We start from the raw sequence: 13,424 nt of genomic DNA on the forward strand, positions 1-13,424 counted from the left end.
TCTGCTGCTGTTCCTCCCCAACATTTCACCCACCGCCCTGCCAAGGCCAAACCTTTACTGCCTCTCCCTTCAGACCTGTCCACCTGTCCTTCCGCTGCTCCTGCTAGCCAACCCCACTCCATTCTTCCCCTCCAAGAGGTTGCCATCCCTGACCACCCCATGCCTGTCCACATTCCACAAATGTTCGGAATCCTCTGTGTTTAACCCCAACTGCTAAGAATGTCAGTGTCTTACTCAGGCCTGTGACCTGACCTTGCACGATTGTGTCACTCTTCCCTCCACTGTTTCTCTTGGGGATAGGAAGTACGTGCCAACACTCTTCATGCTGGTTCTCCACATGATCACAATGGGAATTACTAACCCCATTCAGATGATCTCCAGCAAGGGTCTATGACTGCATGCCTCCAGGAAAAAATGGGAAAAAGCTGCCCTTTCTGGTCAATTATGATAACATCAAAGCGATTACTCAGGGAGCTGGTGAGAATCTGGCCTTAGTTTTTTACTCGCTGACCTGAAACTGATTAAATAGACTAACTTTTGACAGGGAAGAGCGGAGATAGCAGCACTGATTGTTAGAACACAGCCCTGAAGGTTAGAGGTGGGCCACATACTCTTCAGAGACCTTATGAAAACAGGTTTTAAGTCTTTAATAACAGAGAGGCGGACCTTAACCCTCAAGTCTCAATGAGATCAGGCCAAATATCAAATTCTGGAGGCCAACTCACCAGGGTTCATTGCAGATAACTCAGAGAGTGATGGCCTCCACACTTTAGTGTGGCCTGTGCAGGGCCTGCCGCAGCCCTGCCCCGTGATAAACAGGGACACTGGAGATGAGGCTGTGATCAGAGGCACTGGTTCCCCTGAGAATGCTGTTCGTGCCAGGTCCCAGTCACCGGACTCAGGCTCGACAAACTTGCTGGCACTAACAACTACAGACAGTCGAGGAGGTCCAGGAGTTGAAGCCCCTACTGCCATTATTCTCCCCAAACCCAGGACAACACTGTAGTAGCTGGTGAAGCTTTTTCTTTCTCTTTTATTTTTCAAAAATTTTAATGTGTAAGGTATTTTCTGCCTGCATGTGCATCTGTGCAGTATGTGCACGCTTGGTGCTTTTGGAGGTCAGAAGATGGAGTCAGATGCCCTGGAACTGGAGTTACAGACGGTTGTGAGCTGCTGTGTGGGTGCTGAGAACTGAATTCAGGTCCTGTGGAGCTCTTGGACACTGAGTCAACTGTTTAGGTCCAGATTATTCCTTGTTATCCATATGAGTGAATTACTCAGTTCTGTCTGAATTTGCTGGACCTCACCCTGTCATAGGTAGAAGGCATTCCTACCTAACCCAAGCAGGTTGTTCCATTACTGTTTGACCCAGCCATTTTGGGCAAGCCTTTCCCATTCCTTCCTGGTCATTCTCTGTTGTCACCTACTTTTTGTGAGATGGAACATTCTAGAAGAATTCCATGTCTCTGTATCTTCTATCACAAAGGAAGTAACTCCTGTTCATTGCTTATTTTAATTTTTAGATTTTTGAGACGGTGCTCACTGTGTAGACCAGGCTGGCCTTGAACTCAGAGATATGCCTGCCTCTGCCTCCCTGTTGGAATTAAAGATGTGCACCACCACTGTCCTGCATTATTTTTATTTTAAAATTAAAATGTGACTCCATCACATTCTTCTTTCTGCAGTCCCCATGCTCTCTTCCTTGTTTCTCTGGCTATCATGACCTTCTTTGTTATTGTTACACATATAAATATATAAATGTGACCTACTCAGTCCATTTAGTGTTACCTGTATGGATATCCTCAACCACTGTTAATCTTTGGGTGTGTGATACCTTCTCCTGACCCCTACCATACCCCAAACTATAGTACTCTGCCACTTTTGTGTCCCTGCCTGGACCAATATTCCCTTGCCTGCCTCCTCCCAGCTGTAAGGGACTTGAACCTACAAATTATTACATCCCAAAACCAAGACCCTACTAACTACCAACTACTAGCAAGACCCATGAGCACGCACTCCCCCAATACTATTTTAACAGTCCAAAAGTCTAAAGGTTTCTACCCTAGTCCAAGCTTTACGCCTAAACAACTGAACTGCTGTTCTATATACCTGGGTGGTCTCCCACAGCCTTCTTCCACCTCTTCCACCTTCCCTTAATCAGTCCTAGATCTCAAGATGCTTTTTCTAACCATTCCCCTTGACCCTTCTTGTCAAGACCTTGTCATACTGATGACCTGGACACCTTTGTATAATAGCAACTCCAGGCTGTTTCACACACTTGAGATTCTCCAGACTGTTCATCCGGAACCTGATGCCTCTTTCTGCTACCTCATCTTCCCATCCTCCATGCCCTTGTCTCTTCTCAGCACCCCTGCCCCAAGACTCTCCAGCTGAAAGAAAGGAGAGCCACCCACAAAGACTTCTGGTATGTTCTCAATAACTACCTTACTTGCCTATCTGCAATGGGAGAAGGCCTCCTTTCCACTCTACCCAATGCATTCTATATGGGACATTAGCCTCTGCTTACCTAAGACATCTCTCTACTTGTTACAGACTGTACCATCACCTCCCATTGTACTGTTGGCTCCTGAGTCTTCTAGCAAAGGGTGCTCAGCCTGCCTCCCTTCCAAGCTGCCAAGCCTGAGGACATAATCCAGGACAGTCCTGCCAGCTGTCTTCACATTGGTGGCCATTGCTCAGGCTGTAAAGAAGCCCTCCCCACTTAGTCTGAGAGGGCACAGCAGTCATTCATGACCACTTTTTCTCTCTCAAATCCTTCTTCACTCTGGCTGGCCTTCCTCTCTGCAACTAGAAATGGACCTGCCCTATTCCAGATTGTTTTGCCTGTTGTCTTCATTTTGGTTTAAGTAGGAAACCCTTTAGCACAGCATGGTAACATAGGCTTAAAATCCCTAGGTACTTGGGACGCTGAAGCAGCATGGCCATGAGTTTGGAGATGGCCTGGACCATTAACGACCCCCAAATCTAGCAGTCAGATACTGTGGCAGCCGTCAGAAGCAGAACACTCAACTTGTCACTGGGGAGGGGAAATGGAAGCAGGTGGATGGTGTCAGCTTCTACAAACAGAAGCCAGCTAAAGTAAGGAAGAAAGGAACCACAGGAAGGGGCTGAGAGCTTGGTGCTAAGTGGGTTTCCCAGCATCCTCAAGGCTCCTTAAGTGGGCCTCTACCATGTCCCCTTCTTCCTTCTCTTTCCTTTGACACTTGGTTCTGGGGACTGCCACTTGGGTTGTTGTCTCTAAAGCCTGGTCCTGGGGCTATTTGTCTGACACATCCTTCTGACAATGGGTGGGCCAGCATTCTCACAAGGGCTGAAATAGCATCAAGTTTCTACTACTCCATCTTTCAAGACCTTTCCCAGGCAGACACACCTTCCTTAGCATCATCATTGCCTCATCCAGGAACTGGCACAGCCAGAGGCCCTGCTTTCTCTATCTGCCCTCTCCTAACGAGGTGAATGTGCATGGCGAGGATGGCTGAACTGGGAAACCAGCACTAACCACACTGCTACTTGCACTGTAGGGTTGCATCACCCTGGAGCTGTCTCCAGGAAGCACGATGAGAAGCCACATTTCTCCATGTGCACAACAAAGAGTCAGGAATCAGCGAAGAAAGCTGACCCTGAAGCAATTTGGTGGTCACAGTAACAGGCTTCACCATGCCTGGAGTACAGAGACGGGCCTGCAAATGACAGCAATCAATCAGACAGGTTGCCTCTGGGGACAGGCCACAGAAGCTCAATGTGTGGCTAAGGGAGAGCCCACAAGACTGTCCATGGAAGGAACAGCTAAACAACACATGCCAACATTCGGGGTCCTGTTGGAAATTGATTTAGACCACTTTCCTGAAACACAATCTACATTTTAAGATCCCAAGGTAGGCTGGCATGGAGGTGTGCTTGGAAGCTGGAGACGGGAAGACCAGGAGTTCAAGGCCAGCCTCCTCTATATAGTGAGTTTGAGGTAGGGCTGAGTTATTTAAGGTCCTGTTTGAAAAAACCAAAACCAGGAAAACAAAACAAAACCCCCAAATGACTCAGTGTAATTAAAAACTATCTCCTGATGGGATGACTCATGTTTCAATTGCTTTTTCTACTCAATAGCTTCACTCTCAGGCAGATTCCTTCCCTGGCATTAGAAGCAGAGTGGTTATATGCAGCCTGAATAGGACTAGCTGATCTGACATCTGTAAAACTCCCCAGAGCAGGCCTTTAATCCCAGCACTTGGGAGGCAGAGGCAGGGGGATCTCTGTGAGTTCAAGGCCAGGCTGGTCTACAGAGCGAGTTCCAGGCCAGCCTCCAAAACAATATAGAGAAACCCTGTCTTGAAAAACCCAAAACCAAACCAAAACAACAACAACAAAAACTCCCCAGACCCTAACCCTAGTGTAAGTTTCCAATTGCACATTGAAGGGAACCAAGCAGATTGCTTCTAGGGGCCAGATGGCGAGGTGCGCGCCTGCACGGGAAGCAACGCCTGCAAACACCAAGGCTTGTACTCAAGAAACACAGCTCATCAATCATGCTGCATGGCCTACATACTGGGCCTAGCCCAAGCTCTCAGGCACATGCCAGTCCAGGAAGTTTCCAATTAAGCCCTAGGCGGGGAACCTGTCAAAACAGGTACAGCACAGACCCTGTTTCCAAGGCTGTATACTTAGACCCATGATCTTAAACACCCATTTCCGTGGGCCTTCATGGCTGACTGCCGTGGTGAGACAACATTGTCAATGGGACTGCTATACGGATCCAGCTCACACCTTTATCTGGGCTTGCTGAGGAATGCACTTTTATCCCATCTGTTATTCTCCAGCCATTTTTATTTTTTTTCTGCAGTGCTTATTTATTTAACTTTTCATCCCATCTTCAAAGCCTTTAAAGACCCCGCCCCTTGGCCAGTTGCTTGTTTCCGGTGTTGTCCCCATCAAACACTACTCTGGGGGGTGCTGGGGCTTGGGTGTAGGGTGCTTGTTCAAGGCACTGGTTCAAGGCCCAGTGCTGAAAAGCCCAGACCAAACTGCCACAACCACACAAGCCACCCCAAACCAGCACCAACAGCCATTTTTATTTTTTAAGGAAAAATTGCCCTAGAGAGCTGGGATGCTTTTACATGTAAAATAGACATGTTTTGAAAGTGGGCAGATGGGGTATGAGACACTTGTGTTCAAAGTCTTCGATCTAAACACCCCAATCCTCTAACCTGGCAGAGGAGAGACAGGTGTGTAAGGACTAAAGCAACGAGCTAGCCTCGACATGGCATGTTAGGTCTGCCTTTAGGGGCTGCACTGGTGAACGAGGAACACTGTGGTATGTCTGCAGGTCCACACTGACCCAGAACTCACATCAATATGAGTGAAGCTGCTCACGGATCTCAGCTGTCAGATCCCCAGAGGCAGTCATTGTGGATCTTGGCAAGACCAGAAAGCTAGCTCTGCTGGGATGTAAACTGGAGGCCTCAGTCTGAAGGGTGAGCTGACTCACTAGGTCACAACCGCCACAGCAGGGAATGGAGCAGGAAATGGTTAACTGGGAAACTCATGCCAGTGAGCTTCCTATGAGGCCTCGGTCACGTTTACCAGCAAGAAAAACAGGACCCAGGTTGAAATGAAGGTCCCCTTTTTTAGGACTGGGACAGCAGCTGTTCAGCAGCCACTCTGTCTGTCTCCATCAAAGAGTACAGGGTGAGCCAAGGCTAGGGGGCCATGCTGAAGTCACTGGGAATAATGTTATGAGCCCTGCTCAGAGGTGATGCAAGAGCATGCTAGTGTTACAAACTCCATCACAGAAACAGCGACTGCCAATCTAGGCAGGCCGCTAGTGTTCCTTTCTCAACTGACCAGTCAGTTGTCAAAAGCATGGGTGTCTAGAATCCATAGGAACTCATTCTACTGTTTTCTTTAACAATTCTTACAAGTACTTTGGGACACTGTTAACATTTAGATTACTATCTAACTCTGCTAGGTCACACTGTCCACATCTTAGTCCTGAATCACAAGGAACCCACACCCCCAGGACCAACACTGCATGCCAGGCACTTGGTCAAGCCTTCTTTGATGGGTGGAGGCAAAGCAAACACCCACGGCACACGCCATGTTCTATTACCCTATCCTTTTTGGTCAGAGTAAAAGATCTACATTCTTGTGATCTTGTCAAATTTCTGAGGGCGATACTAGAAAGGCAGCTGCAAAGACCACAGACACTTTAATTTACATAAAATTATTTCACTCCATTTTATTTAAGATTTTTTTATCCAGTTAGTAAAAGAAAGATGTGTCTCTCTTTATACATATGTACAAGTTCAGCTATAAAAATAGACAGCACATTCAAAGAGAAAAAGGCTTGGCATTTTTCTGATCCCCTCTAAAGAGCATCTGTACACAGGAGGCAGGGTTTGGGTAGGGGAATCTTTATGATTTAAATTAAATGATTTCCCCTACACCTACTCCAAAAAAAAAAAAGTTTAAAAAATCAATCTATCTAAACTCAATTCCGCGATTTTCAGGTGTGCAAATTAGAGGCTGGCCCGCCCAGAAGCACCTGTTCCACCAGGGACATCAGGTGGAAAGTCCTCCCAGCCGCCCCTTTCCCCTCTCAGAGGGCAGCAAGCTCAGGCAAGTGGGGCCGGGGCTGGGAGGGGTGGTGCTGAGCTTGCTCCCTCCCCATCTCACTCCTGCTGTCCCTTCTTTCTCAGTGCAATACAGACAGTGCATACAGCCAAGCAGGGGGCTGACGGGCAAAGCCAGGGAGACTGTGCATTCAGGACGGACAAAGCATCCGCAAGAGGGTGGTGGGGGTGTCCTGCTGATTGAGGTGGCTCCTGGTCTCTTTACTGGCTTCTGGGAAGTCCCTTGAGTGGGGGCTGCTGCTACTGTTGCTGGTGGGAGTAATGCTTCCCTGGTGTGAACGTGCTGGACAGTGGAGGAATGCTGGGAAAACTGCCTGTGGGTCTGCTTCCTCCAGCCTCTGTCATCCTATAGCCACCGTCTTCTCTGGCATCCACTGCACACTTAGTAATGACACCGTGGCAAATGGGGTTTAGAGACCCAGCAGCACTCCAGACAGTGAATACCAGGGAACCATTTCCTCCCTTTCTAGCCCTATAGGAAATCATAACCTTTAGAGAGGTCTCCACTATAGAAGGCTCTTCACAGCACCGGTGGAGCCTTCATAAGGGACATGGTCAGAGCTGAAGAGTGGATGTGGATGGAGACTGTGCCTGAGCATCTGAAAGGGGTCTGTGTCAGGCCCTTTCCCAGAAAGAGGTTAAGACTTGGCTGCAGAGTTCATCTGGGTGCTGTGGGACAGCACCCAGGACACTCCTTTGGAAACAGGTGATAAAAGTGCTCACACCGACTGACCACCTGCCTGTCCTCTTCTGCTGCAACTGGTCTTTTCCACTCTCCAGATAGGATGCAAGATGCCACACTGGATAAGCCATCCAAAGACCACCTGTGGCCTGGGACTGCAGCCCCTGGTTTGGTTGAAGGAAGCTAGAGGGCAGAGATGGTTACCGTCCTCCAGCGGGGTTGGTGCCTTTGCCCTGTTTCCGGATCAGGGAGTCTGAGGCTAAGCTGCTGGTCATGTGGAGGCTCTTAGGAGTCCCAGGAATATTATTTCCTTTGTTCAAAGGGGAACTTAAAGGAGAAGAGGCGCTTGAAGGTCCAAAGTCTGCAAGGCCAGCAGGTCGGACAAGGGATGTCTGCAGAGGACTGCTTGCGGAGATTCCTGTGGGGATGGGGAAAAATCACAATGACCCTTAGTGGCAGTTGTCTGTGAGCTGCCCTGGCAGTCTGCAGTATTGGTCTAAGGGTGGGCTGGAGGAAAGGGCTGGGAACTCCTCTCTGCTGTTCTTTGCCAACATCTTTGAGGTGTATTTGCTAGTTTTCCTGTTAATGGCTTTCTGTAAAATGGCTGGGTTGTTAAGAAATGGTGACACACTGGTTCTGGAAAGGGCAAGTGTCCAGGGCAGGAGGCCTGGCTGCAGCATGAGCCAAGCACTAGGCACTAATGTTTTCTTGTCTTCTTCTGGAAAGCACTTCTGTGCAACAGTCCTGGCTGTCCTAGACCTCACTATGTAGGCCAGGCTGGCCTTGGACTCAGAGATCTGCCTGTTTCTGCCTCTTGATTAAAAGTGTGTGTCATCATACCCAGTGCCTCTTCCTTCTTTATTTCAGAGGCCTCTACTCCTCAAGTCTGGCCTGGGGATACAAGGTGACCCAGCCTATCATATGTCTATACCCAGTACATTCTCTAGCACCAGCCAAGTCCACCTCTGTTCTCCAAGCTGTGTCATATCAAAGACTTTGGTGACTGTTCCTTGGACAACAATGAACTTTCCCTTCCCTAGACTGAGATAAACGTACCTACTTCTTATAACTCCACACTGTCTAGTATGCTTGTTCTGTTTATTTGCTATTCCTTTTTTCAGGAGCCCAAGCTGGTCTTGTCAAACTTACTACACAGCAAGGAGAACCTAAAACTCTTGATTCTACTACCTGTACCTCCCATACTGGAATTCCAGGTGTGTACCACATGCCTAGCTCTGTTTCTTCTGCATTATTTGGTGGGCAGATAGATCTGTTTCACCCCCTCCATGGATGGGGCAATATGATGCACACCAGAGAAGCAGGCTGGAGGGATACAGGAGATGGAATAAGGAGATAGACTGGCCCAAGAATAATCAACAAGGATGGCAGCTGGGAGGGAAAAATGAGGACTGGTCTAGAACTTGCCTCTGGGTGCTGAGGCTATGGATGCATGCTACCCTATCTAGCTGAGACCAGGTTTTGCATAGGGGTGGGGAGGCTCACAGCTCTTGCATGACTTGCATTCTGACTCCAATGATCCTTCTTATGTCTCTCCAGCTGTCAACAGTCTATTCTCATACACCTGTTAGGCTCTTACCTATCAGGTCTGGCATGTCTTTCCAACCTTGACTTCCATTGCTCCTCTTCAGTGTAACTTGGCAGACACAGCTCAGTGAACCACAACATGCCATCCATGATGGATGCCAACTCTTACATTGCCTGAATCCTTTCTCACACATATTCTCCTCCATTCTGAATGATACCCCACAATCCTCCCCGCTTTAACCTGTAACCACAAGTAAGCTGGCCTCTTTGTACTTAACTTGTATTGTTTATAAACCAATCCATGAAATGCTTCTTTTTCCACTTGTTACACTCAAGGGCAGGATCTACAAGCCTTATAACTTTACTCCTATGAGCCCCAGGTGTTCACTGCCTAAAGTGACAGCTCAGGTAGCTAGCTTGATGAATGAACTATCCTTGTTTGGATTACTAAAATGTCTCAGAAAAAAAAAAAAAACACCAAACAAACCTATAATAAAAAAAAAAAAAAAAAAGAAAGAAAAGAAAGGAAAAGTGGATTGTTTCAAGTGTAGTCCCCAATTCAGCTTGCTCTGGCCAAAGCTACTTCTACTCCAAAGATGGTAATTTATAAAGCAGAGAGGGCAAGGGATGCGTCAGAACTGCTCAGTTCTGGGGCTCTGGGGTTCTGGCCTGGAGTATCCTGTACACTCTACCTTGTAAAATGCTAAAGAGATTCTCAGACAGTCATTGAACACGGTCTGTAGCCACCCTGGCCTCCGCACCTTTAGACACATTGTACCCGTATGCAGCATAAGCAGCTGCAGAAGCCGCTGCAGCCCCGGCTTTGGCTCCGGCCATTGCAGCAGCACTGCCTGCTGTGGACTTGCGGCTCCGGCCTTTCCCTGCTCCTTTGGCTGTGCTTCCTGAACCTTTGGGGCGGCCACGGCTTCGAGCTGAGTGACCACGTCCTGCAGCTGGCACTTCCTGAATGGAAATTCCTGTGGAAACAAATAGTCAAGAGGGAAAAAAAATAAATCTCTTAAAATGTTAACAAATATTCCCTTGACAGGGAATGTTGGCCCTCAAGGTATTCTGTTTGAGACAGGGTTTCTCAAAACTGCTCAGGCTGACCTCAAACTCCTGATCAAGTAATGTAGTCTCAGTCTCCTGAGTTCTGGACTATAGGCACAGGGTAAGTGCCTGGCTCGCTGAGTGTCTGAGGACATCTGGGGCTGTCATTTAGCACAGTTACGCTTTCCTAACTAACGAGTGGCTCTACCATTGTTATTTTATTATTTTTTTAAAAAAATTTTGACACTTATTAAATGAAATTCAAATTAGTGTTTCTGACTTGGATAATCCCACCCCCTACCCCCACCCCATCTGAGTTTGTGAGATGGCTAAAGACTGGATACCAAGTCCCATGGCCTGATTTGATCCCTAAGACCAAGGTGGTAGAAGGAGAGAACCAACTCTTATAACTTGTCCTTTGACCTGCACATGTGTGCACACACTCAATAAATGTGCCTGATGTAGTGGTGCATGCCTTTAAGCCCAGGATTTGTGAGTAAGGACTTGCAGATCTCTTACAAGTTTAAGGCCAGCCTGGCCTACATAGTGAATGCCAGAGCCATGTGAGAGACTGTGTCTCAAAAAAACCAAACCAAAATGAAAACAGTAAAAAAGAAAAAAGTCCCTTATCCTAAAAACAACTGGACCTCACTCACCACCAACGAATGCTTCCTAGAATGTAGAGGAGCAGGCTGGGGCTGCAGGGGACAAGGCTGGGGCTGTAAGGGACAGCAGCATCACTTACCATTCACAGTGTCCGAGACAGAGCCTGTTATGGAAGCAGGAGAGTTAGTGGCTCGAGACTGAGGAGCTGAGGAGGCTGGGTCATCCACGATAACCAACATGTCACTGCTGCTCTCATCAGGGGGAATGGAGCCAGTGTGCAGCTCACTGCTGATGGAGATCTAGAAGCAGAAAGGTTGAGATAGCATCCTCATGTTCAAGTAAGAACAGCCTCAGGGGACATACACGTATGTCTCTCCTGCCTGTCTTCAGTGGTGATTCTGTCTTGGGTTCTGAAAGCCAGCCTGTCCTATGCAATCCTTTCCTACAAGGCTGAAAGCTGCACAGCAGTCCAGCATCATGTCCCTGCCACAAGGTCAGAATGCAGTCCCAGTGCTGTGATGAAGACATCCAGGAGCCTCACCTCACTGAAAGGGCTGGGCATGGCCGAATCTACACTTATGAAGGAGTCATCGCCATCAGCAGAGAGGTTGGAGTTATCAGCAGAAGGAACAAATGGGATCACGAGATTCATACCCTCTTTTCTCCTTTTCCCATCCAATTCATCTTCCTTTTTCTTCTGGGAATAAAAAGATCAGAAAACACATAAGAGACATGAGCATTTGCCCCAAAGAGAAAACTGAGTAGGAATAAACTAATTACAGGCAGAGTCTTGCTATACGGCTCCAGATAGCGTGGTCCTTGTTATGTTTCCTAGCTTGGTCTCATTGCCCTGCCTCAGCCACCAAGTGCTAGGACAAGCAGCATACACCACTGCAACCATCTCGAGACAGGCTCCTACTGCACAGCTCAGGCTGGCCTCAAATTTCTTCCTGCCTCTAATTTCTTGACAGCATCACCGTTCTGGCTCAATTCCTTGTGTGTGTAGGTTATGTGTGTACTGAGGATGGAACTAAGGTCTCTCACATGTGAGGGAAGAATTCCAGCACTGAGCCACATCTCAAGCCCTGAATCACCATATCTTTTTTCGAGACAGGGTTTATCTATGTAACCGTCACAGTCGTCCTGGAATTTGCTTTGTAGACCAGGCTGGCCTTGAACTCAGAGATCTGTCTACCTCTGCCTCCTGAGTGCTGGTATTAAAGGCATGCGCCACCACTGCTGGCTCTGAATCACTATATCTTAGAGGAAGTAAAAATTCACAAAGGAGAGGAAGGTAAATTATCTCTCCACACCCTCTACTAAGCCAGTCTGTTTGTCTGTGTCTGTCTGTCAGCCTGTCAGCCAGGCCCTTTTCTGGATTGTTGAGACAGTCATGTTGCTACATCTATTAAAGAGTTAAGAGTGTACAACACTGTGTAGTTCATGATGTCATCGAGTACTTCCTGTTCTATACTTGGAACAGGGATGACATCTGATTGAAATTGTTAATTTACAACAGGCAAGATGGCTCAGTGGGTAAAGGTGATTGCCACTGAAGCCTAAGGATCCCAGTTCAAACCTCAGAGTCCATGTAAAGGAAGAAGGAGAGAACCAATTCCACAAAGTTGTCCTCTGACCTTCCCACACCCAGCGTGGCATGTGCACATGAGCACATACACACTAACACTCAGACAAAAGAACTGTTATTTTCTGTAATATCCTATGTGAGAAAGCCACCATTTGTTTGGACAGGTTCTCTGTCCTCCCTTCGTTGTTAATACCCCTTTTTAAAGGAATAGGGACGATACCCAAGTACTCTAACATCAAGCTACAGACCTTGACCTTTTTCTGAATGTTAAGTCATTTTAGGATTTCCCAACTCTATAAAAGAAGCTAGTACAAAGTGTCCACAGGCTAAAACGGGCTCTTCATTAAAGGGGCTGTAACAGACCAGCTCTAGGCTGCTGACCATCAAAGGCCTGTGACCAAAGGGATCCAGCCCCAGCCTTTTATTTTGGAGACAGTCTCATTGTGTAGCCATGGCTGGTCTGGAATTCAGACATCTGTCTACCTCTGCCTCCCAAGTGCTGGGGTTAGGGGTGGGTGCCACCATGCTCGGCCAGTCCTTCCAGAAGATTCTATGAAAGAAGTCAAGCATGGCTGATAGGTGGTAGTGCATGCCTTTAATCCCAGCACTCGGACCTCTGCTGGGATCTGTGTGCCTGGTCTATTGAGTTCCAGGATAGGCTCCAAAGCTACACAAGAGTAACCTTGTCTCAAAAAAACCAAAAGTCAAGAGTGGTAGCACAAGCCTTGAACTCCAACACTCCTGAGGCTCGTGCAGGAGGATTTTGTGAGTTCCAGTCCACCCTGGTCTATACAGTGAGTTCCAGCCTGCCCAGGGTTATGTAGACAGACTATCTCAAAAAACAAGATATTTTATAAAAGCTAGTTATGTAAGTAACATCACCTTAGTCATCATAGTTATCTCTGACAGATTACCTCATTAAATGTGTATCAGCACAGACCTATTTCAAATCACACAGATGGGATTCGTGAGACAGCTCAGCAGATAAAAGTGCCTGCTTGCTAACTGGAGGACCTGACATTAACCCTCAGAACCCACATGAAGGAGAGAGATCAGCTGTTCTCTGATCTCTTCATGCAGGCCATGGTTTACCATGTATGTGCAAATATGTATGTACATGCATGATCCAAAGGCTTTTTTGTACTTCTGAAAGTCATTCCAGGCCTTGCCAGTCCCTGTCCAACCCCAGTCTGGAGATACCTTCTCTGCGTATTTTTCTCGTTTGCGTTTTCGTTCTTTCACTCGGTTGGTCTCCTCCTGTTGCCGTTTCTCCTCCTGCCGTAGTCTCACTACCAAGAAAATATAAAAA

General features: G+C 47.5%; 1 protein-coding gene across 3 annotated transcripts in view; it reads right to left on the bottom strand.

Moving 5' to 3' along the window:
- Positions 1-6,224: 6,224 nt before the first annotated feature.
- The window catches only part of Ino80 (INO80 complex ATPase subunit), a 99,642-nt gene continuing 92,442 nt past the window's right edge, over positions 6,225-13,424 (bottom strand). For 2 of the 3 annotated variants that reach the window (XM_040746058.1, XM_040746060.1), the window contains 5 exons: positions 13,316-13,404; positions 11,069-11,224; positions 10,667-10,826; positions 9,633-9,848; positions 6,225-7,744 (listed from right to left, as the gene is read on the bottom strand). In XM_040746058.1, the coding sequence (XP_040601992.1) occupies positions 7,527-7,744; positions 9,633-9,848; positions 10,667-10,826; positions 11,069-11,224; positions 13,316-13,404 (839 nt within the window). In that variant the 3' untranslated portion in view covers positions 6,225-7,526. The remainder of the gene's footprint in view (positions 7,745-9,632; positions 9,849-10,666; positions 10,827-11,068; positions 11,225-13,315; positions 13,405-13,424) is intronic. The other variant, XM_040746059.1, reaches the window with a different exon arrangement.

Source organism: Mesocricetus auratus, unplaced genomic scaffold (genome assembly GCF_017639785.1).
Source record: "Mesocricetus auratus isolate SY011 unplaced genomic scaffold, BCM_Maur_2.0 Super-Scaffold_100004, whole genome shotgun sequence".
NCBI classification, from domain to species: domain Eukaryota; kingdom Metazoa; phylum Chordata; class Mammalia; order Rodentia; family Cricetidae; genus Mesocricetus; species Mesocricetus auratus.